Source organism: Microtus oregoni, unplaced genomic scaffold (genome assembly GCF_018167655.1).
Source record: "Microtus oregoni isolate MIOR12 unplaced genomic scaffold, Mior012 000077F_ref0000221, whole genome shotgun sequence".
NCBI lineage: Eukaryota > Metazoa > Chordata > Mammalia > Rodentia > Cricetidae > Microtus > Microtus oregoni.
Genome location: NW_024544029.1, coordinates 6,247,117 through 6,270,842, shown reverse-complemented (window position 1 = coordinate 6,270,842; position 23,726 = coordinate 6,247,117). Strand labels below are relative to the sequence as shown.

The window sequence follows — 23,726 nt, the reverse complement described above, 5'->3', positions numbered from 1 at the left end:
TTCACTGTTCACCTTTTGCATGATTTCCTGAACTAGACTGTATGAACTGTATGTATGAGGGATGAACTTAGCATAGAAACACACATGTTCCTAGGCAAGAATATGTGGCATATGCAGAAGAAATTTAGTAGAAACTGTCTATCCAAGGAGACAGGAGAAGCTGATGGGAGGCAGCACTCCAGCACCCAGTGCACTTGCCTTGGCCCTACTCTGACTTTACAGGAGTCTCATAATAAATCCAGGACCTTATTATCCAACCATAAAACTTAATGAATGAATCCCTTCCTACCTCTAAACACATGTGCTTTATAGAAGGGTAAAATGAGGCCCAGCCCCAGACACACATCACGTATCTGTCACATATCACATTGGCCAGGAAGACGCATTCCTAATCCTCTGTCTCTCCTTGCTTTTTGGACTCTTAAATGGGGCATGTCCTTTGTAGGAGGAACCTACAATAAACTCAGCCTACTCTCAATCTCCAAGTTTTCCAAAGCTGTTACCCCTCAAGGCCACAGCTTGACAGAGGTCTCAGCTACCCACATCTCAACACTGTGTTTAGTTGTTCCAGTCTTTTTATATTTCACTGGACTATCCAATGAGATGAGAATACCTTCCTGTACCTGGCCCACTGAGAGTTCATTTCCTGTGATCTAAAGAGACCCCGAGGAAGCCGGGCGGTGGTGTCGCACGCCTTTAATCCCAGCACTCGGGAGGCAGAGGCAGGCGGATCTCTGTGAGTTCGAGGCCAGCCTGGTCTACAAGAGCTAGTTCCAGGACAGGAACCAAAAGCTACGGAGAAACCCTGTCTCGAAAAATCAAAAAAAAAAAAAAAAAAGAGAGCCCCGAGGGCCTGGTGAGATAGTTCAGTGGTTAAGAGCACTGACTGCTCTGCCAGAGGACGCAAGTTCAACTTCCAGAACCCACATGGAGACTTACAATCACCTGTAACTCCAGTTTCAGACAATCAGATGCCCTTATCTGGCCTCTGCAGACACCAGGCAAGTACATGGTGTACAGACACACATACAATTTTTAAAAAATATTCATGTGACATTTTAAAAAATAAAGAGATTCTAATAGCTTTTGGCCATCTGTGATGACATACACCTTTAATCCTAGTACTAGGTGGGCAGAGGCAGGCGAATATGTTATAAGTTTGAAGCCTGGTATACATAGCAAGTTCCCGGCCAACCAGGGCTACACAGTGAGACCTTTTACCCAGGATAAAAGATTAGAAGAGAAACATTACCAAGCATTTCGTACAGTAGGCACTTGTCTCAAATTATCTCATTTACTGCCCTCAGTAACCCCTGGAGGTAAATGCGCCTTCACTTGTTAACCCAGTAAGGGAAGAACTAGAGATCAATCGGCTCAAGGTCATATAGTAAGTACTAGAACCAGCGGGGTGGGCAAGGTGGTGCCTGCCTTTAATTCCAGCACTCCAAAGGTAGAGGCAGAGGCAGAAGCAGGTGGATCTCTGAGTTCGAGGCCAGCCTGATCTACAAAGAGAGCGCCAGAATAGCCAGGGCTGTTACACAGAGAAATCTTGTCTTTAAAAACTGCGAGAAAAACAAACAAAAAGTACTAGAATTCAGATTTAAGACCAGACATGTAGTTGCAACATACATGCTTTTCTAACATGTCCTGCCATCAGCTTTTATGAACGAAGGTGGGAGAACTCCATTTCTAATTGAAGAAGATCCAACTGGATTTATTTGACAGCTTTGATCATTAAATGGTGCTCCCATGACTAGCAGGATCAAGTGAAATCAGCTGACAGAGGCGTGGACACACACCTGAAGTTTAAAGTGTCTCAGTAAGAGTACTATGCATAGCCAGAGACACAACATGGTCTTACAGCTGAGTAACATCCTGAACTCTACAAAATACAGTAGATAGCATCAGCCCAGGCTGTGCTAAATGTGGTGGTGGCATATACCTTTAGTCCTAGCCCTTGAGAGGCAGAAGCAAGCAGAATTTTTAGTGAGTTCCAGGCCAGCCAAGAACTCACTGTGAGATTTTGTCTGGAAAAAAAAAAAAAGGACAACAAAAAGGCTTTGGCTTCGGAAGCAAAAGGTGACTCAGATTTGAGTGTCGGTCAGGAGACCTTGACTAAGATCATGAATCTGGTTCATATTGCTTTAAAATATGTCATAACTTCTAGAGAAGTTATCGAAGTTTTCTAAGCCTCAGTTTTCCCAACCGTAAAATAGGAAGATGATTACCTCTTTGTCATGCTTTAAAGCACATGCATATGTAGCTGAACAGCTCCCACAGGACACAAGCCAACCACTCTGAAGGATAGAGCAGCTACACACATGCTACCCAGGCTTTTCCCACAGGCAGGACCAGAGCTCACGAGACAGCACAGAAGCTGCCACCAGGCTATCACAACAGCCGGAGGAATCTGGACAATTCACAAAACTGTGGAGTCACGGTTTGGTTGTCTGTAGTGATTAGGGGAAGATGTTACCAGACGATTTCTAGCATTCTTGGCTTACCTCTAATCCCTCACTTTCCTAGCTGCCTCTGACTTCCTCCGGCCCAACCTGTGGTCTGCAAACCTGAGGACTCATTTGACCATAAGTCACTTTCTTCAGCCACCTCACTATCTCAATAATTCTGCTTTGTTTCCGGGGCATTACGTAAGTCCTCTTAGTGTCCCTCCCTGTTTCTAGAGGGCTAGGCTGTGAGAATATAAAGGCCTCAGGTTTTACTTGACCAGTTAGAATATATAGTTCTGTCTCCAACATCTCTTTTGAGCTCCATCAATAAATCTCCAGCTTCCCAGTAGATGTTAGTCCCAGATTCCCATTGGTTCTGCGACTTCACATGTCTCAAGACCAGTCTCTTCTTTTCCATTCTCAGGTGCCCGTGTTTCCTCAGCTGACAGAACTTCCATTTAACTAATCCAGCAAGCTAGAACTCTCAGATGCCATCCTGAGTTTTCATTCTCTCATCTTCACGCTCCCAGAGTCAAGCCTAATCATCCGGTCTCCACTGTGCCTCCCATGATCATCACAGACTACCCAATTACTCCTCGTTGCTCATTTCTTCCTATGGGACCCATGGGACTGACCCTACATACAACTCAAAATCTGACCATGACACTCTCTTAGAAGAAGTATTAAGTACAGTTCCTTCTATGTGGCATCCAAGGTCTACTGGCCAATTTTGCTTCATTTCCCACTGCTCTCAGCTTGCACCTCTCAACAGCAGTGAGCTGCTCTGGAAAGATTCTCGGAGCACATCACACTCTGACTCCCTTACATGTCTCTGGCCAAGCTGTTTTCTCTATCTGGAGTGATTTCTCTCTCCTACTCTGTCCAAGTCCTACTATCCCATTGGCCAACAGTGATTTTCTCCTGTAGGCAGCACTCCCCAAGTCCATAGCCAAGCTTCCAGCTGATCTACACCAGAACCTCGCCTCACTACATAGTTTAATTATATGTTCAGTGAATTTGGCTCCCCCTCCAGCCTGAACTCCTGGGGTAGACACTGTCTTAGTCATCTTTAGTTCTCTGGCAATTAACACAGTCCTAAGCCCTCAATAAATGCCTGCTGGGTGAATGAATGCTACCCTATACCTGCTGAGCCTCTGATGGCTGAAACACCGTTCCTGTCCCTGTCTCTAGGCAGTGCAGATGACACTCTGGCCATCTTCAACTCACTGCCCCAGTCTCTACAAAACTAAAAAGAATCTTCACCAGCCTTGCTTCAGGAAAAAGGTGGGAGGAGAAGCTGGCAACACTAAGGTTTTTATGGCTTTGCCTTGACATCTCCCCGAGTATCTGGAGTAATAAGTACTAGATGGTTTCTTTACAATTCTTGGAAGGAGTCAACTGAGAGGCCAAATGCCTCTTCATACTCTTCAGCTGGCCACCCCTCAAGTCCAAAGGTTATGTTCACAACTTTTAACGTGAATATTTTGGGGAAATGACAAATAAATGTTTTGGGAACATACCAGGACCTGTTGCTCTATAAATGTACAAGAGATTCTTAATCCCTTAGTCACCTACCATGCTAACAGTAATTAAAATGCCCAAAGGAAGCCATTAAGAGTTGCTATTGGACTACTAATCTAGAATTCATACCAGATGCACCCAAATAAAACCAGCAGATAGATGTGAGCTCTTCTCAGACACCAGGACTCACCAAGTCTTACCTACCAAGGGCCTGCACAAATGAGTGCTGTGTGAAGCTCATACTCCCAAAAATAACCACAGCCACAAACAAGAAGTCTGTCCAAAGTAAAGGGACTCTTCCCTAATTGTATATCTTCTGGCACATCCATTCTAGAGTATCATCCCCAAGGTTTGTACTGAGGAGAAAGGGCTGTGGAATCTCCAACCTACAAATGAATCCACAGAACAGCAACCCAGAGGTCCTCAGCCTCAGCAGGCCTGTGATGGCTGTCCTGGCCTTAATAAAAGTGCCAAAGTTGAGAATGCTCTAAAAATCAGAACCTGCCATGGCTGCACCACAAACAACATGCACTGAAAGGCAGGCTGACAGGACTCTAGGGTTACCCTTGTCCCTGGAGTCTCTAAGCTATGGACAAGTCGTGATTAGTCTAACATCAGGTGGCAAAGCAATGTGACGCATGTGGAGGGCAGTGCAGTGAATCTGCAACTCAGAGGTGCAGAAAACAGTCTCTGCCCACGAACAGTAATTCACACTTCTTTTCTGTTTCATATTGTTTTTATGTGCACGAACGTTTTGTCTGTATGTATGTATATGTACTGTATGCATGCCCAGTGTCCACAGGAGTCACAAGAGGGATTCAGATCCCATGGAACTGGAATTACAGATGATCATAAGTCACTATGTAAGTGTTGGGAATTGAACCAGGTCCCCTGAAGAGCAACAAATGTTCTTAACTACTAAGTTCCAGCTCCAATAATTCATTTCTTGAACATTTTCATTTGGTTCCCTAAAACAAGACCCCTGATTAAAGGCTAATGCCTTTAGAATATTCCTTCTTAGATTAGGGATGCGATTTGGTTGGTAGAGTGCCTGCCTTGCACACATGAGGTCCTGGGTTTGACCCTCAGTACTGCATAAACTGGACTTGGTGGAGCATGCCTGTAGTCTCAGTATTCAGAAGGTGGAAGCAAAAAGATCAGAAACTCAAGTTCATTCTTGCCTATTTAGGGAGTTCGAGAACAGTCTGGGACATATGAACTCTTAACTTTTATTGAGCACCCCACTATGCCAAACACTGCCTTGGATCCTCGACACATCATTTAACTCTTATAAAAACCCCTAGAAATCAAGTACTGCTATCCTTATTATACAGGTAAAAAAGCTGAGGTTCAAGAAAGATGAGAACTAGTCCAAAACCAGAGTTAAAAAACAGTGCACTAAGATTCAAATCCAAGGCCAGGTTAGTGGTGGTGCACTTCTTTAATCCTAGCACTCAAGCAGAAGCAGGCAGATCTCTTGCAAGTTCAAGGCCAACCTACTCTACCAAGCAACAGAACAGCCAAAGCTGTTACACAGAGAAACCCTGTCTTGAAAAACAAACAAACAGATTCAAATCCAAATCCCCTCCGCTCAGCTCTTACAAGAGTGCACCCAGATACAGGAAGGAAGCGCCCTGTCACCTCCGCAGTTGTTTCCCAGGCCCCGCTTCACAGTCCTCCTCTGGTCAGCACAGCCCCTTCAGAAACCCCGACAACCAGACTTGAGAAATCCCGAGAAGACAGGTGTCGATTTACAGTTAATCAGCACCCTGCCCGCCCTGAAGACAGTTGACATTTGGAGCCTGGAAGAAACAACCCCAGCTCTGAATGGGGCCCACCGGGGACTAGGAACCAGCTGGGCTCCCAGAGGGGCACTGCCTCTCATCTCCACCCAGGCTGACTATACTGACACAGGGAGCCTCTTCCTGAGAAACAGCTGCCGGGATCTAGAATCTATAGAAGTAGCCTATCATTTTTCCATCTTTTCCTATACTTCAATAGCCACAGAAAATACATGATCAACTTACCTAAACTATCATTCCCATTACTGTCTATCTTTTCCTATGTGGCACTGAATATTATTTTATACACTGTACATTTATTTATTATTCTCATCAACAATATGAATTCTGAGGCCAGTGTCTTTGTCTTTCTTATTCACTGTGATATCACTAATGCCTAAAATACAAAAATCATTCAATGTTATCGAACACGTATGAATGAATGGATGGATGGATGTTAATGCAATCAAACAGGAGAAACAAATGTGAGAGACAAGACTGAATAATGTTTGCTCCCTAGGGAACTATATCAAGCCTATCACTGAACCCCAAGATGCCCTCCAAATCCTTCCCTTAGAGTCCCCACATCTCAGCACCAGGCACAAGCCCTTAAAGGGCCCTATAGCAGGTACTAAGGCAGAACCTGGAGCTATGCCTGGGGAGGAGACTTGCTTCTCCAGTAAGTACAGCCCAGACAAATTAAAAGCTCACTCTTCACTGAATCCACTCAGCTTTAGTTATAGGTCGCACTTTTTATTTTTGTAACCAGCCAACCCACCAAATTATAGGCCCAGGCCATGGATAGGCACGCCAAACACTCGGGCCAGCCTAGCAGAGACACTGCCCTTTTTGGCCTGAGGGTTCGTACAGCAGTTGAGGGCTGAGCACCAGTCAAACCTGAAATGATAGATAAAGAGAGTCATCCCTTTTCCACAGCCTAGAGAGGATCCTGGCCCGCAGGCAGGCTGCTGGCTAAGCAGGATGGACTCCAGGACTCTCTCCAGCAGCCACAGTGCTCCCAGCACTATGAATGAAGCAGGGTAGGGCTTTACCATGCCTGAAAACTATCCCCATAGCTGCTCTCAAACTTCTTACTTAGGCTGGCAAAATCTCATCAACCAACCTGGCCTCTCAGTTCCCTGAGTGTGCAGTTGTTTTCTGTCTCCTGAAATTTCATTATTCCAAGAAAGTTTCCCACAACAACTTCAGAAGTTAGCATATGGCTGTGATGGCAGATGGAGAACAGTTAGGTCCCACAAGACTCAAGCAAGGAAACCATCAAGTTCATTAAAGCAGGCCAACTACAGAGTGGCAGTTGTAGAGGGAAAGCAAACCGAGCAGCTGTCCAGAGGGACTCCAGGTACCTAGCCTGGGCAATTAACTAGGAAAGGGTACTGTCTCACCCCCACCTCCCAAAATATAGCATGCACACCACTATCAGCAGCCAGAGAGTAACACTGGTCATTATCATGATACGGTGAAGCACATCTGTTGAGAATCCACCACAATTGAAGCATTTTGTGTATTTGTATGTACCCATGTGTGATACTGGGTGTGCTTCTCAATAGCTTGTCCTCAAACTTTTTGAGACAGTGTCTCTCACTGAACCTGGCTGGCACTCACCAATTCTCCAAAACCGACTTACCAGCAAGACCCAGGTATCTTCTTGGGATTACTGGCATATAAACACCTTGCCCAACTTTTTATATGGTTGCTGTCGATCAAACTCAGGCCCTAAGCACCTTAGCAACTGAGCCATCTCCCCAACCCCAAGCACTGTTTTACAAATTGCTTAGTACAAGATGCCCTTCCACCTTTAAAAAAGGCAAGACAGGTGCCGGGCGGTGGTGGCACCCACCTTTAATCCCAGCACTCAAGAGGCAGAGGCAGGCAAATCTCTGTGAGTTCAAGGCCAGCCTGGTATACAAAGCAAGTTCCAGGAAAGGCTCCAAAGCTACCCAGAGAAACCCTGTCTCTCAAAAAAAAAAAAAAAAACACTAAAAAACAAACAAACAAAAAGAATGTGGACTTTGAGGCAATGTGGTGGTATGCGGCTGCAATCCCATGACACAGGAGGCTGAAGTGGACATTAGACACCTGTGTGGGCTAGTGGGCTCCAGGCTAGCCAGGCACTGCAATGTGAGATCATGTTTCAAAACAAACAGAAATACAACAAGGGCTTTGGAGTCAGAATGCTTGGATTCAAACCTGAAGCACTTAACCTTCCTAGACCTCAATTTTCCCATCTACAAAACAGAAATAACTGCTTCAGGCTGGGGATGTAGCTTAGTGGGAGAGCGTGTTTGAGATCCTTCATCCAGCTTTAATGTGTACAAAAAAATCTAAAAGCAAGCAAGCAAACAAACAAACAAAACAGAAACACAACTCCTGCTTTATATAGTCATGGTGAAGAAAAAAGATGGGTTGTGCCAACGTGACTGCCTGGTGCTGACATCCCATTACCATCCAGTAAATGTTATCAAGAATTATTTGGGCCGGGCGGTGGTGGCGCACGCCTTTAATCCCAGCACTTGGGAGGCAGAGGCAGGCGGATCTCTGTGAGTTCGAGACCAGCCTGGTCTACAAGAGCTAGTTCCAGGACAGGCTCCAAAACCACAGAGAAACCCTGTCTCGAAAAACAAAAAAAAAAAAAAAAAAGGAATTATTTGGAAGATTCCCTTGGTGGAAGGTCATTAGATGTCACATGTTCCTCTTCCCAATGTGGCCACATTCATTGTATCTTCTTTTTCTGTTTTTCCTTACTATCCTTTTCCTAAGAGACAAGAATCTAGAGAAAACTATTTCTGTAGGGGTCAGAGCTGCTGAGCCAACCCTGAGAAGTTCGGGTTCAGTGAAGTTCAGAGCTTATTTCCTTGGTTGATGTCACTGCAGCTCTGCCAAGGAAAGAGGTGCAAGTTTAACTGGACTGGAAATGAAAGAGACTAAAAATATACAACCCTCCTATGTCTGAGAAACTATGCCTGCACTCAACTATCTAAAATGCAGACTCAGGTCCCCACAGGGCATGTGACAGGCAGGACCTGGCTACCAGTCTCACCGGTGTCCTTTCTTTCTACTGTTCATCTTTTGGCTCGCTGTAAATAAGAGAAACTTTTAATACTATCATTTAAAGTTGAGATGCCACCAGCCATTTTTATCTTTAAAGAATGATACATAATATAAAAATGTATGGGTTTTTTTTTTTTGAGAAATTCAATCTACCCTGATGTTTATAGTCTTTTTCAACCCCAACCTACTCATTTCCCTTCAGAGGGCAACACAATTTGGTAGTGATTCTTCTAGGCCTTTTTTCTACATATTTACACACAAGCATGTAAATACTATTATAAAGTATTATAGTCTGAACTACCTTGTTAGGTTATTATTTTTGTACATGCACACACTCCTATCTTGGAGATTCCCATCTGCCACAAAAATTAAATGATGACTCCCAGGTATCTGGCTGTACAATGATAAGCAGATGTAATGTCCCCACCCTCGGGGAATCAGTAATGTAGGAAGAAAGATAAGTACACAATTAAAGAAATAATTTCAAAATGAAAACACAAAGGATTCTAAGACAGAAAATAATAAGCAAGGCTGATTTTTGAGAGGTGGTGATGCAAAAGCCCTAAGTTATAAACTAAAACAAGTCATTTAAAGATCCAGGCTAAAAGCACCCACAGCAGATATTGCTTGTACAAAGACCCTGATGTAGAAAGGATGTTCTGAATGAAAGACTAAGATTTTAAATCTGCCTCCTTTGAGGAGAACAAATGAAGAATGGAGAGAGACAAGAGGAAAATGGTTGCCTGGCTGTAATACAAACTAAACTGATACTGACTTGGATAGAAAAAGTGGCAGTAGAGAAAAAGAAAAATGATGAGAATAATGTATAGTTTTGGAGATGAAACAAGGGGGAACTACACATAGACTGTATATTGAAAAATATGAGAAAAATTTAAAATAACTCATAGGTAAATGAAAAAAATCAAGTTTTTTTTTTTAAATGTCTTTATAGGCTCCTTTTGTTTGTTTTTTAAACTCAGGTCCCCTGGAGTCACTGACAGTTGAGAGCTGCCATGTGGGTGCTGGGAATTGAACCCAGGTCTTCTGGGTGAGCAGCCAGTGCTCTTAAGCTCTGAGCCATCTCTCCAGTCCCCCTACCCCCTTCTTAACCCTGAGCAGCATCACTGAGTATGCCCAGCAGGGACCTTTATGCATACATGTAGTCAGTTCTGGAGAAACACTTCCAAGAATAGAGATGGCCCAGTTTTTTTAAAACAAAAAGTCCTTTCTGGCTGGGCATTGGTGTCGCATACCTTTGATCCCAGCACTTCCAGAGGCAGAGAGAAGTAGGTGGATCTCTGAGTTTGAGGCTAGCCTGGTCTACAAAGTGAGTTCCAGGACAGCCAGGGTTAGGTTATACAGGAAAACCCTGTCTCAGGAAAGAAAGAGAAACAAAGAAGAAGAAAAAGAAAAAGGAGAGGTAAAGCAACTGCTGAAGACAAACCTTCCCAGTCCTCTTTCACATGCTGGGAGCCAACTCAACCTTCTACCTGGACACTCCGGGAGAACACTGCCCAGAGGAAAGGCGCTGTTGCTCCTCAGGTAGTGCCTCCAATCATAGGATAAGACTTATCAACTCTGTCCCCTACTACAAGAGAGGCTACTTGTTTGTTCCCCATGACTTATCAAAACTCATGTAATTACTCCCACCTAGATGTTCCCAGAATTTGAGAACTAGACCTCCACCCCAAAAGAGCAGACCAGACCCCCAGGACAAAAGATCCTTAATCACCGGGCGCCCAGCACAGAGGCAGAGGTAGGTGGATCTCTTGTGAGTTCAAGACCAGCCTGGTCTATGAAGTAAGTTCCAAGACAGGCTCCAAAGCTATACAGAGGGAAACCCTGTCCTGAAAAACCAAAAATGTCCAATCAGTGTCAAGGAGTCTGAACGCCTCAGTCTGAATGGGAGCCAACCAAATTTCAACAAGATGCCTTTGTTGCTACCACTATCAGAAGCATCATTTTATCTGATTAACTAGGGTTTCCTCCTACCACACACTCAGATCACTGTTGGCATTAAGAGTCTCCTCACCCTCTATCCTTTGACAATCAAATCTGCTTTGCTGGTAGATCCAAGAACAGGCCCAAAGCCCCTCATGAGACCCCGTATATGCATGAGGGAGGCCATGGATTTGAACAGATTTTCAAAGGGATCTATTATTCAGAAATAAAGAAACACTATCAAATTCACTTCAAATTCAGCCAGGCATGGTACCACATGTTTGTAATCCTGGCACTGAGGAGGTAGAAGCCAGAGGATCAGGAGTTCTACCCTAGCTGTAAAAAATATTTCTTGATAAAACATTCCCACCTAAAAAAGCTTATCATTATACACTGGGCTAACGGACTGACGAGGGAAGAGACAGCATGCACACGCCAGACGTTGGCAGAGTTTAGGGCAGAGCCTACTGTACTGTACTACCTCGTAGCAGGGGTAATAAATACATCTACTTCTTTTCGAAGGTATAAGTTCATAAGCTATGGCTCTATCTTTACTTTCATTCCTTTAAAAAAACAAGTTTTAAAAATACACAAAATCTCCCTTTGTAGCTCAGGCTGGCCTCCCAAGTGTTGGGACCACAAGCAAGTGCAGGAGTCAAACTCACTTTGGATGTTTTTTTTTTTTAATATTTTTATGGTTTATTTTATGTGCATTGGTGTGAAGTGTCAGATCCCCTGGAACTGATCTTCAGACAGTTGTGAGCTGCCCTGTGGGTGCTGGGAATTGAACCCGGGTCCTCTGGAAGAGCAGTCAGTGCTCTTAACCACTGAGCCATCTCTCCAGCCCCCTCACTTTGGATGTTTAACATCCCTGGACTTGTGTATCGAACACAGCATCAGTCAGTGTGATAACCTAAATGTCCTCTTACTCCCCAAAACTCCAAAAAAGGCCAACCCTTCCCTCAGCTGAAAATCACATTAGGATTCAGGAGTACCCTTAAAACGCTGTAGAGTATGTTTTCCTCACTCATGTCATAATAAACAGAAGTGGCTCTGAAAAGTTACAAGATTTGGGATGGTGCAATGGTGAGCAAGTAAAGACACTAACCACCAAGGCTGACAACCGGAGTTCAATCCCTGGAACCCTGATAGAAGGAGAGAACAGACCCTCACCAGATGTCCTTGGTCCTCCAGACCCACACTGTGGCACACATATGTCCACATACATACACAAACCTATGACTAGAAATTAATTAAATTAGGGACTGGAGAGATGGCTCAGTGGTTAAAAGCACTGGCTGCTCTTCCAGAGGACCTGGGTTCACTTCCCAGAACCTACATGACAGCTCACAGCTGTCTGTAACCTCGGTTTCAGGGGACCTGACACCCTCACAAGGACATGCACGCAGGCAAGACACCAATGCTCTAAAATTAAAAAAAAAAAAAAAGAAATATAATTAAACTTAAAAAGTTTAAGTTATAAGATTTGTCCACAGTCTTTTAGATGAAAAAGAAGACTACAAAACCGGATCAGAACCTAAGTCTCCTGATTATAACACCAACAGCCTTTCTTTAAAACCAAATCTGGGCCAGTAAACCTCTAACCAGCTATTTCCTTGGCAGGGGTGTGGGGTGTGGGGGTGGGGGACTTTTTAAAATGTTTTCAGGGGAAACACGGACTACACAGAGTGACTGGTTCTCCAATTCCCTGCAAGGAAACTGACAAAGAGTCTAAGTACTTCTTAAAACAGAATAACCATCTCCTAAAATAACCAAGTCCCAGGCACGAGCCCAGCCCTCACTTGGAAAAGGGCTGGGTAACTGAATGATGTGACCATCTCCCTTGAACCGACACAGAGATGAGAAGAACAAAAGTACACATCTCTCCTGTTACTCTGTACTAGGGACCCAGTGGCAAACCCGACAGGCTGCAACTCTAACCCTGGAGGAAATCAGAGGTAATGAGATGGAGACAAGAATTAAACTCCTCGGGTATAGAAAAGCCTAAACCCTGCCATGGAAAGAACTCAGTCAGTCTCTTAGGATTCTTAAAGTCATTTACAATACTTTCCAATGTCACAAAATGTGACAAACTGAGCCTACACAGATCAGTAAACTTCAGGACTGAAAAGACTCTGCTCCCACACACACCAAACTTCTCCAGGTCCTTTCTTACCAACACACATTCCCAGACCACACCTGTGCTGTAAGGTGACAGAGGAGATAAGAGAACAGGGAAAGGAGGAGAGAGGGCAGGAGGCGGCAAACTAGAGACAGAGCAGTCAGGAGGGTGGGAAACAAAGGCACAAGGAGGCTAGTCAGCAGACCGGGCGAGTCCACACCTTAGGGAATTCACTCTTCCAGAGGGAAGGAAAGCAGGGAAAACTCGGGGATTCGAGTTACCCACTTCAGCTCCATTCTAACAACTCCTGCCCACTCCACTTCCTCACGGTGAACCTTTAAACCCTGCTCGTCTACAACTGTTCAGAGTGAGTCCTGAAGTTTCTTGCCCAGAGGGGACAAGGGAAGGGAGGTTAAGTGACCACAGACAGCACCTTCTCCATCTTCAAAGGAAACAGTCTATTTTTCAAAAGTATTCCTAAACCAAATGAACTCCCAGCCTTCCCTGCCACTGCTGCAGCTCAGCATTTGAGCAGGAGAAATGTCTCCCTAAAATGGAGGCCAGATGCCGGGCAGACCAGGCAACACACTGACTGAAGGTAGACTGCTCTGCTGTTCTCTGGGTTCACACAGTCAGCCTGGGGCAAATGCCTTGGTCTTGACCACAGGGTAGACCTTGACTAGCCTTCCGAAGAAGCCTCAGGGGAAGATCTGCGGGTTTCATTTCCTCTCCACTTTGGCTTCTTTTTTCACTTCACTGAAGATTAGTTATTTCCACCGAGACCTGTTCCTGTTCTTGCCGAATGTGGCAGTTGTTCTCTTAGAGGCAGAGTGTGTGACAGCCACCTGTACTACCCCCAGCTGTGGGACACACAGACCCAACAAGCCCAGCACTAGAGACTTTTCATTCCAGAGACGACGCAGAACATAAGGGGCAGGGAGCAATTCCAAGAACTCCACAGTAACCTTACAGAACAGTTATTTATACTCTTTCATGTGTGAAAAAGATTTATAACGTGAGACTGTAGAAAATATACATTTGTTACATAGACATATGGATATAGAATAAATCCCAACAAAGAACAAAAGACAAACGGTAAACAAAAGACGACATTCAGAAAAATCACCATAAAACATTTTTTTTTTTTTTTGATTTTCGAGACAGGGTTTCTCCATAGCTTTTGGTTCCTGTCCTGGAACTAGCTCTTGTAGACCAGGCTGGCTTCGAACTCACAGAGATCCGCCTGCCTCTGCCTCCACCACCGCCCGGCAAGATAACATTTTGTATTAATCAAAGAAACAAAAGTTCCTAAAAATCTAAATCATCCAGAAGTGGTTTACAAAGAAAAGCAGAGCTGGGTGGTGGTGGCGCACACCTTTAATCCCAGCACTCAGGAGGCAGAGGCAGGTGGATCTCTGTGAGTTCGAAGCCAGCCTGGTCTACAGAGTGAGTTCCAGGGTAGCCAGAGCTACACAGACAAAGAAACCCTTGAAAAACAAAACAAAAAGATACAAAATGCTTAAAATTGTAAAGACTCAGTTTACAACACAATCTGAGTATTATCTTAATTGTTAAAATATGTTTAAGTATGTCAAAATGTTACTAGAAAACATTACTAGTCCATAGTACAGATGATTTTCTTCTTTCACTATTTCTAAATCTGCTGAGTTAAAATATATTACTTTATAATCAAAAAGAAAAGCCATCCCACTTGGAGGACACTAATTTTTTTGGAGGATGAAGATTTGGTTTCGACACAGTATCTCACTATGAAACTGAAACAAGTTCTTCTACTGCCATAGCCTCACAAGGGATTACAGGTATGTACTACCATACCAAATCACATTATGGTTTTTGAAAGATAATCTGGAAATACACACTAAGGACCTTAAAAGCATTTATAGGGGTGGCAAGATGGCTCAGCAGGTAAAAACTCCTGAGTTCTAGGCCCAGAAGTCATGTTGGAGAGAACGGACTCCCAAAAGTTGTCCTCTGACCTCTACACTCAAGCCATAACACCTGTATGCCAGTAGTTACACATAATAGTTTTTTTTTTTAGAAAATAAAAAACGATTTATAACCTATAATTCAGCAAGCTCAATTTAAAGCTTCTATCCTAAGGAAAACTATACATTGAAAGGGTATTCAGCACAGCACTGTTCATGATAGCAAACAGGAGCTGCAGCCAATGCTTCAGTGCTGCTAGGCCGGTGAGAAGCGGGCGTGTGATGTATCAGCACTGGTTAGTGGCTCAGTGTGGGCTACTTTCTTCTTCTGGATGATATAAAACAGACAAACTGCTCCTCTGTCACCTTCTTTCCCAGTCTGCCAGCTTCAACACAACTGACTGGGTTTATGAAAAGGCCATTTGGCGGATGTAGTGTGACATACTAGAATCCTGGTGTAGGATACGGACGACGTTCAAGCCAGAATTAACTGTTTTCTTCCATCCCTGGTCAGGTAGTTGACATTAAGTTACTACCTAATCCCTTGGAGTCCCACTCTCCTCTACAATGTGGGTAGTAACAGCACTTGCCCCATGGGGCTGTTGAGTAGATGTAATGAAAGTGGAAGTCTGCGGTGCACTATATACTCAGTAAGTGTTAACTCTGAAGTTTATCTCAATAGTGCCTCAGATCTGAGATCACTTGTATTCCACAAAAGGAGTTATCTGAGGAAGGTAGCCAGGCTATGCTATGCACCTAGTCACAGGATACGCCAGCTCTTGTCAGATGAGAGCATCCTAACCCCCTCTGTATTTATGGAAACCCCTGAAAAACACTCTGGCTGGGGAAGTTGTATCAGTGCTGAGTCAAGACCACAGACTCCTGGCTTTCTGGTGGAGACACATGATCTGATCCACACAGGCGGTCAGCAGAGCTTGGAGAGCTTGAGGCCTGAGGTGATTTGCTCAGGACACTGATGCCAGGAATCCTAACCCAAGTCAGTGTCTTAAACCACGGCCTCTCTATGTGGTATACATTATAGGTGTGCAAGCATACTAATTTCCTGACTGGTCTCCTCTATGTGAGCCCTGATATGAAACAAGTACCAAAGCTGGGATCCTTGCCTGCTTCCCTTGGAACAACTCTTTGGAACATCCTGGACTCTCTGAGTCCAAGTTGGTGCCAGTGAGCTGATGTCAGGCTCTCCACACTGCAAAGGCCAGGATCTCTAGACAGCTCCACGGCTGCCAACTGATCTAATCACCCTCTTCCAAGGCAGATGAAATCCAATAAGCCTGCTAAGTCTAAAACTTATCCCTCCTCACCGGCAGTCAGACCTCCGGCCATACCAACGATACACCAGAATTCTTACTGAGAGTTCCTCGGGGGAACTGAGAGCTATTCCCCAAGTTTTCAGATTTCTCTGTTAGCAGATGTTCAGGTTTCTCTAAAGTTTCACGTTCAGCTTCAACATATGGTCCAGCTTCATCTCAGTGGTACCTGCTACCTCTCTAGTCACAAGACGACTCACATCCCAAAGTCGGCTCTGAAAGGGCATCTTTATAGATCATCCCTTTTGAAACCACAGGACTACAAAGAACCACAGGCAAAGGAATCCAAACCAGTCACCAAGGCTTAATATGAAACGAGGGGGGAAAAAGAATCAGGCGGAATGGTTTGTGTATTGTTTCAATTGGGACGAAAAAGCCTAGTCAAAAGGCTTATCCACATGTTCAGACCAGGCAAACCCACTCCGACTTAGCAGGATGCGGTTCTGAAATAAGAATGGTATCACTCCTTATTCCACCTCCCTCCCAAGAGCAGCCAGCCCCTTCTCCGTTCCCTCTTCTTCCCCCCCACCCCCGAAACATCTGGAATGGCCGCGAGACCCACTCTCACACGGGAGGAAAAGCCCGATTTGGTCTGGGGACCCAACAGCTTCCGAAATCGCCCCACCAGCGAGGTCCCGGGAATGGAATTCCGGCAGGCGACCGGGAAGTCTGAGGGAAGTGGGGAGGAGTCTGGACCGCAGGCAGGTCCGGGGCTGGGGGACCCCTCCTCCCCGACCCCCGACGGGCTGCTCCGAGCTCCCGGGCCGGCGTTGCTGGAAGGGTCAGGGGCTGACCGGGCGGCGAGGGTGGGCGGGACCCGGCGGGGGGTTGGGGGTGGCGGGAAGGCAGCAGCACGGGGCTCACCAGCACTAGGGCGAATCTCTCTTCCAGCTCGCACGGCTCGGGCATCGGCGTCTTGCCGGGCGGTAGCAGCATCGGGACGGAGGGCGGCTCGCCGGGGCCGCCCTCGGTGCTCTCCAGGTTGCCCATCGCGGCGGGGCCTCCTCCGGGCCTCAGCCCTCCACCTCCTCGCCAGCCAGGGCCCTCTGCCGCTCCGACCTGGCTCCTCCCTCAGCGCCCGCTCCCCAGGCCCGATTCCTCCGCCCCTCAGGGGGCGCCTCGTAGTCCGGCGGGCGGCGGCGAAGCGCTGGACGCGCTGAAGCGCGCCTTATTCATGCAGGCCACGCCTCCCGCCCCCCTCCCCGCCCGCGGCTAACTGACAGCGGCATCGCCCAATCACAGAGCCTCCCGCCCTCAGCGGCCTCGCGCCTAGCTACGAGCGCGCCCTGGCGGCCCTTGGTGGACACCCAATCACCGTGCTTGCATAGGGCGCGGACTGCAAAGTGAACTGAGAGATACTGTAAACACTAGATCACCATCTGTGACCACATAGCAAGACTCTGTAAGTAATCGTTTTTTTTGGTTTTTTGGTTTTTGAGACAGGGTTTCTCTGTAGCTTTAGAGCCTGTCCTGGAACTAGCTCTTGTAGACCAGGCTGGCCTCGAACTCACCGAGATCCACCTGCCTCCGCCTCCCGAGTGCTGGGATTAAAAGCGTGTGCCACCACCGCCCGGCCTCTGTGAGAGCAGAGTGTGTAACCCTAGAGAACTTAGGACACCGCTTTCCGAGCCTTGGTCGCAAGGAGGGAAAATATCCTTTTGAAAGTATGGTTAAAATGATTACTGTGAGGACTGGAAAGATAGATGGCTCAGCTGTTAATTGCACTGACTGGCTACTCTTCCAGAGGACCCGGGTTCAATTCCCAGGAACCACATGGCTCCTCACAACCGTCTATAACTCTATTTTCAGGGGAATCTGACACCGTCACACAGACCTGCATGTAGGCAAAACATCAATGCACATTTTAAAACATGAGTACTGTGCTCTATGTCTGTTTCAGGCCTGGCTCACAGAAGGGTTCTAGCATCCAACGATGGTATCCGTTTTATGCAAACCTTCCTTAATGCACCTTAAGCAAACTATTTATTTTCCAGGTTGTGAGTTCCTACACAATGCACCAATAGGACGCACAGATAGCGTAGCTGAAGAAGAAAGTTAGATTATGGAAATGGATTTGTTTGGTCCTTCCACTTCCCACAGTCTCCCAGCGCTGCTGGAACTGAAGCCAGGTGGCTCCTGGGGACCCTAGTGCTCTCCTTGATGCTGTAAATGTGGCAATGCCTGCTTTCTGGAGAGATCAGGAGATTCAGGGTCGGTCCTGCAGCAGAGTCTGTATGTCCTTCCCTGAACCTGGACTTGGCATTAGGAAGAAAGGGATTTCATTCAAAAAGGAGACTCATGAGGGAGATGTATTTGAACCAGGCATCCAGGGATGAGGAAGGCCTCTGCAGACTCGCAGGGACAGGAGAGGGGCATTTAAAAAGTAAGACCTTATCAACAAGCACAAATTCATTGGGCTGATGTGAAAATAGAGAGAAAGGAAAACAGCTGTGCTCTGGCTTGTCACCACTGACAAGTGATGGACATCAGTCATTTCTGTCAGCCTTTGTACCCCTTCTCCTGGTGAGAGAACCCCATTTTCCTTGAGGGAACCACTAGTTCCTGTTTTCAGCTGCAGCGAAACCTGCCTTTGGCCCTATTCAAGGAGCAGGACTTGTCCCAGGACTGCCCAATTTTAGAGACTGTTAATTGACCTATGCCCAGCTGACTGTAGGGCAAGTCAAGGCTTTTCAGGAAGAGTCGGGGTCATTGGGGTTCTGAATTATTAGAATGTAAACCTGCAGCTATTCTTGCCTACCTTGCTGTCATTCAGCACCCCCAAACCTGCCTGAGAATGAAGCCAATGCATGGAGAATGGCCAAGGCAGAATTCAAAAGGCATACCGGAAAACTGGATCTAACCTTCCCTGAGTTACCACCCAACTGTTTTAGCCATTCGTTCAGCAAGTATTTATTGGAAAAATTATTTTATATCCCATTCTGTTCTTAACATTGAAGATGCATCTGTGAACAGAACAGGCAAACTCATTTATAAGGGATACTCAGGTAACATGGAACAGAAATTTGGCAGCATGCCCAACATCGTGCCTTCATCCCTGTGTGGTTCTTCATCTAATGTTGGACAAATCAACCAAACTCATATTTTTCTCTTTTGTTTCTCCACTACCCTAAACATACACTTACCCAGCTTTATGTAAAATTTTATTTACGTGCACAAGGGTACCTGAGGAAGGTATCAAGACTCCCTGGAGCTGGAGTTACAGGTGGTTGTGAGTCACTTGATGTGGGTCCTGCGAACTGGAGTCAGGTGCTCTAGAAAAGCAGCAAAGGCTCTTAAGGACTGAACCACCTCTCCAGCCCCCCTCCTGATTTCTTTAACAGATACTTCCAGAGCAGAGACATCGTGATAAAACTGTAGACTCATACTCAACAAAAATCAAGACTCCAAAGGGGGGGAAATAAATCACTATTAAATCATCATAGTCATAGATACTCACATAACAAGCAACAGAAAAGGAAAAAACAAACTTGACAGGATGCCCCACAGCTTGCTTCATCCCTGTGTGGTCTCTTAGTCACCAGCATTTTGCTTTTGGTTGCTAATACTCTTGGGATATTCCAGCGCTCACTAGAGGACAACTTTTACCGTAAACCCCTGCTCACTCTCATAGCCAATGTCTTCTGGCATTGAAAGATCTATAGAATAATCTTCAAACATTAATGCCTCTTTATCCCACTTTTCCTATTTCACCTACCTCCAATCCTTTAAATGAATGCTTTTCATCAGCCAGAAATGTCCACTTATTCCAAATAATAATAAAGACACCAGTGATAAACAGGTGTCTTTCTTCCAGGTGCTCAGTCTGGAAGAAATCTAGCAGACTCCCAAACTAATGTTTACAAAGCAGTGTGATAAATGTTGCAATAGGAATGTATACAAAGTACCACTGAGAAAACTGACAACAAAGCCCAGGAGAAAGAAGGGATGTTGACCAGGAGCCAGAAAGGCCTTGTGGGAGTGGAAGAAAGAAACAATGAAAGAATGTGGGAGGCTGAGCATCACTCAAGCTAAATCATAGTGTATAAATGTTAGAGCCTGTTCCAGCAGTCAGGTAGACTGTTAGTCCAAGAGAAGCCCTTTCCCTAAGGAAAGCCAACAACCACATAAGTAATAACAAAAGTGCTTTATTAATTCCAACATTGTGGTGGCACATGGTGACCCCCCATAAGATGGTTGCAAGCTCCTTTTAAGCAGAGTTAAGGGAATTACAGGGAGGAGGAATTAATCTGGGGCTGATTGGTGGAGGAAAGATTAGTCTGGGGCTGATTGGTGGGAGGTCATAATGGTGAGGGGACTTCCAGCAGCAGGGTAGGGAAAACTACCTTAGTTATCAGGAGACCGAGGGGCACCTGCTGAGCTAGCAGAAGGTGCCATGGAGTGCCTGCTGAGCCAACAGAAGGCTGTGAGGCACTTGCTGATTGGTTGCTCCTAAGTTATGGTTTTCCTGAGGGCTATCTATTTAGCTCTGTCCCATCTTTGTGAACTGAAACTAAGGCCTTGTCTTTGCCAGGCTACTAGGAGAACCTGTCTTGGCTCTGGTCTGCCTGCCCCCCAGCACTCTCAGGTACCTGGAGTGGATGAGGAGAGCACAAAGATTAAGGAAATGTCAGATGAAAGTGAGACAGAAAACACAGGATAGATTTGAAAGTCTGTTGGTAAAATACCAACCAGTCCAGAGTTTATTTCAGAACCTGCTTATATTCAAAAGCAGAACAAAGTACAACCTAGACAGTCAGTATCTAACCACAAGATTATTCCTGTCCTTGAGCAAGCAGTTTCCTTTTCTCTCTGGATTTGCCCTCAGCAGCATTCACCAGCCTGTGTCTTAGTAGATAATGTGCTCTTTCCCATGGGACTAGTCAGAACTTTCTCAGAGCCCTCAAGGATGCAGGCAGAGCAGGCAAGCTTGAATTCAAATGACTTTTAAGTCAGAATTGACTCCAGATGGAAACTGAGTCACATGCGAGATCCCACATATTCCCCCTTTTTTATTTTTTAAGACTCCTTTGAGTCCCTCAGATGACTGCGTCTGTCTTAGGGGTCCCTTACCACATTCCAGTCTTATCCATCATGGGAGCATGAATTCCATCATTCATATTCTGCCTTAGCTTGAAAAGAGGCAAAAAAAAAACTTACCCATCTTTAAATGCCAGTGTCTGATATCATAAGTTTAGGGAAGCATGTGGAGTTTTACTCCATGAAGTTCTGAGCCCTCTTTCCTTAGCAAGTTCATAATCAGCTGGAAAACTAGGTGAACAAATTATGCCCAATAGAAAACATGCTCTGATAACTGCAATACTACTAAGAAATTAAGTAAATGCTGACCATGATGGAATAGCCTCTGAAAATAGTTTGTCAGTTACTATAGGCCATAGTCAAAAGTTGGTTGCTCCAACGTTGCAAATGAGACCTTGTGTGATTGCCCAGGTAGCCAGTTGTCTCTGTCATTTATTGCACATTTTGTAGGTTGCTTCTTTGTACTTCCTGTTTACTCAAGTAATATTATTTCCCTTCTCAGGTCTTCAATGAGGTTGAAGACTAGATAGTCATAGTTTCTTTCCTCTCATGTCTTAGCCAAGCCATTACTAATACAAGACTTACACTCATTAGGATAAGGTAATTATTAAAACATTTAGCATATGTTCTTTGCTTAATATTGTTTATGCTGGTTATAATCCTAATTTTTATACTTATATCTGTTTTTATTGTATATAGTTTTTATATTGGGTTAGGAATTCTCTTATTTAGGCAAAAGGGGGAGGTGCTAGGAAAACTCCTTCAGCCAATGGCCTTTGAGATGCTGGAACACTTTGGGCATGGTCTTGGGTACTATAAAAACAGATGTAGAAGAAACGTATGCACTTTCTATCTTGGCTGCTGGGTTCAGTCCCCATTTCATGCTTGTGCAGAGGACTGTTGATCTGTGAGTCTACCCCTAAATAAAGAACCCTTTATACTCAATTCTGAACTAGTGTGGAACTACTTTATCATGATCCTCTATGATGTTGGGCAGTTTACAAAATAAATGAGCCTTTAAATTAAGTGATGTGCATATGCCATGTGATATTCGAGGAAGTCAGAGGGCAGCTCAAGTCTTTTCTTCTAGAATATGAGTTCTGGGGATTGAGTTAAAGTCATCAGCCTTGGTAGCAAGCACTTTTATCACTGAATCATCTCTGTTGCATGCCTTATAATTTGAAATGTCTATCATCTGATGTGATCATTACAACATCATGAGCGGGAGATGTTATCCAAATTTTTGTCAGTGAGTAAACAGACTAAAAGGCCATTTGGTGAGTCATGTGTTAGTCGGGCACCAACCCTACGTTTTAGTTTCAAATTTTTATATCATTCTAATTCTCTTATAAGAAGTGAGGGAATTAGCTGTTCAGTGGTTGCTGTGGGAGCTCTTTTGGCCAATAACCTTTAAGATACCAGCCCACTTGGGCATGGTCTCTTACACTATAAATGCAGCTGTAAAGCATGTGCTCACTCTCCTGCTTCCGGTTCTCGCTTCTGGCTGCTAGATTCAGTTCCTGTTCCCCGTTCGTGCAGAGGACTGTGATCTAGGACAGTGATCTGCGAGTCTCCCCTAAATAAATAACCCTTTATTATATGTAATTATGAACTAATGTGGGATTATTTTGTAACTTCCACCATCATTGGGCCACTGAACATGGGTTCCAGTCCACATGTTTTGGGATCGGTTTGCCAGCCACATGATGCATTGGGCACTGACTCTCCTGCCCACAGGTCTAGCCTGCACTCAGATGTAGCAGTCTGTTTCTTGGCACTTCCTAGCTCAGGACCCACATACTGTCACTTAGAGCATTATGTGCCAGCCCACACACTTCTGCCTGTGATTCCTGCGGCACACACAGTCCACAATTCTCACTGATGGAAAACTTTGGGTTTTCTCCTTATCTTGGGCCCCAACTCTTGGAATCATTTGATCACCTTAATAACTGCTCTTGCCGGGCAGTGGTGGCGCACGCCTTTAATCCCAGCACTCGGGATGCAGAGGCAGGTGGATCTCTGGGAGTTCGAGGCCAGCCTGGTCTACAAGAGCTAGTTCCAGGACAGGCACCAAAGCTACAGAGAAACCTTGTCTCGAAAAAAAAAAAAAACAAAAAAAATAATAACTGCTCTTAATTTGTTAAACAAAGCAGATTGTTCAGTACCTAAGTAAGCAACACATGCTGTTCGCTGCTGCTAGCATCTCTCAGCCACGTGGCTGCAACTGTGACACCTCCTGGCCAATAACGATTATTGTACCTACTCCAATTCATTGTAATTGCCTTACGACAGGTAAGATATGAAAAACTACAGAAATCACTGATAACAATTATTTTGCTTATACTATGGAAGGGAAGGTATTCTGCAAAACTTATCTGATTTCCTTCTACATCCCTTTATTTGATTCCAGAAATTAGTTTTGTTTTCAATATCATACCACTAAAAAATGGTCCAATAATAGGGTCAAGAATGAGGAACTTTTAGAAATAATACAGTCTTTACAGACTAATAATGGGCTGCTAGTTGAGAAG

The 23,726-nt window shown here is 45.0% G+C and overlaps 1 protein-coding gene across 2 annotated transcripts in view; it reads right to left on the bottom strand.

Moving 5' to 3' along the window:
• Fmnl3 (formin like 3) overlaps positions 1-17,253 on the bottom strand; it is a 59,433-nt gene extending 42,180 nt beyond the window's left edge. For both annotated transcript variants that reach the window (XM_041642730.1, XM_041642731.1), the window contains exon 1: positions 17,023-17,253. In XM_041642730.1, the coding sequence (XP_041498664.1) occupies positions 17,023-17,148 (126 nt within the window). In that variant the 5' untranslated portion in view covers positions 17,149-17,253. The remainder of the gene's footprint in view (positions 1-17,022) is intronic.
• Positions 17,254-23,726: the final 6,473 nt, after the last annotated feature.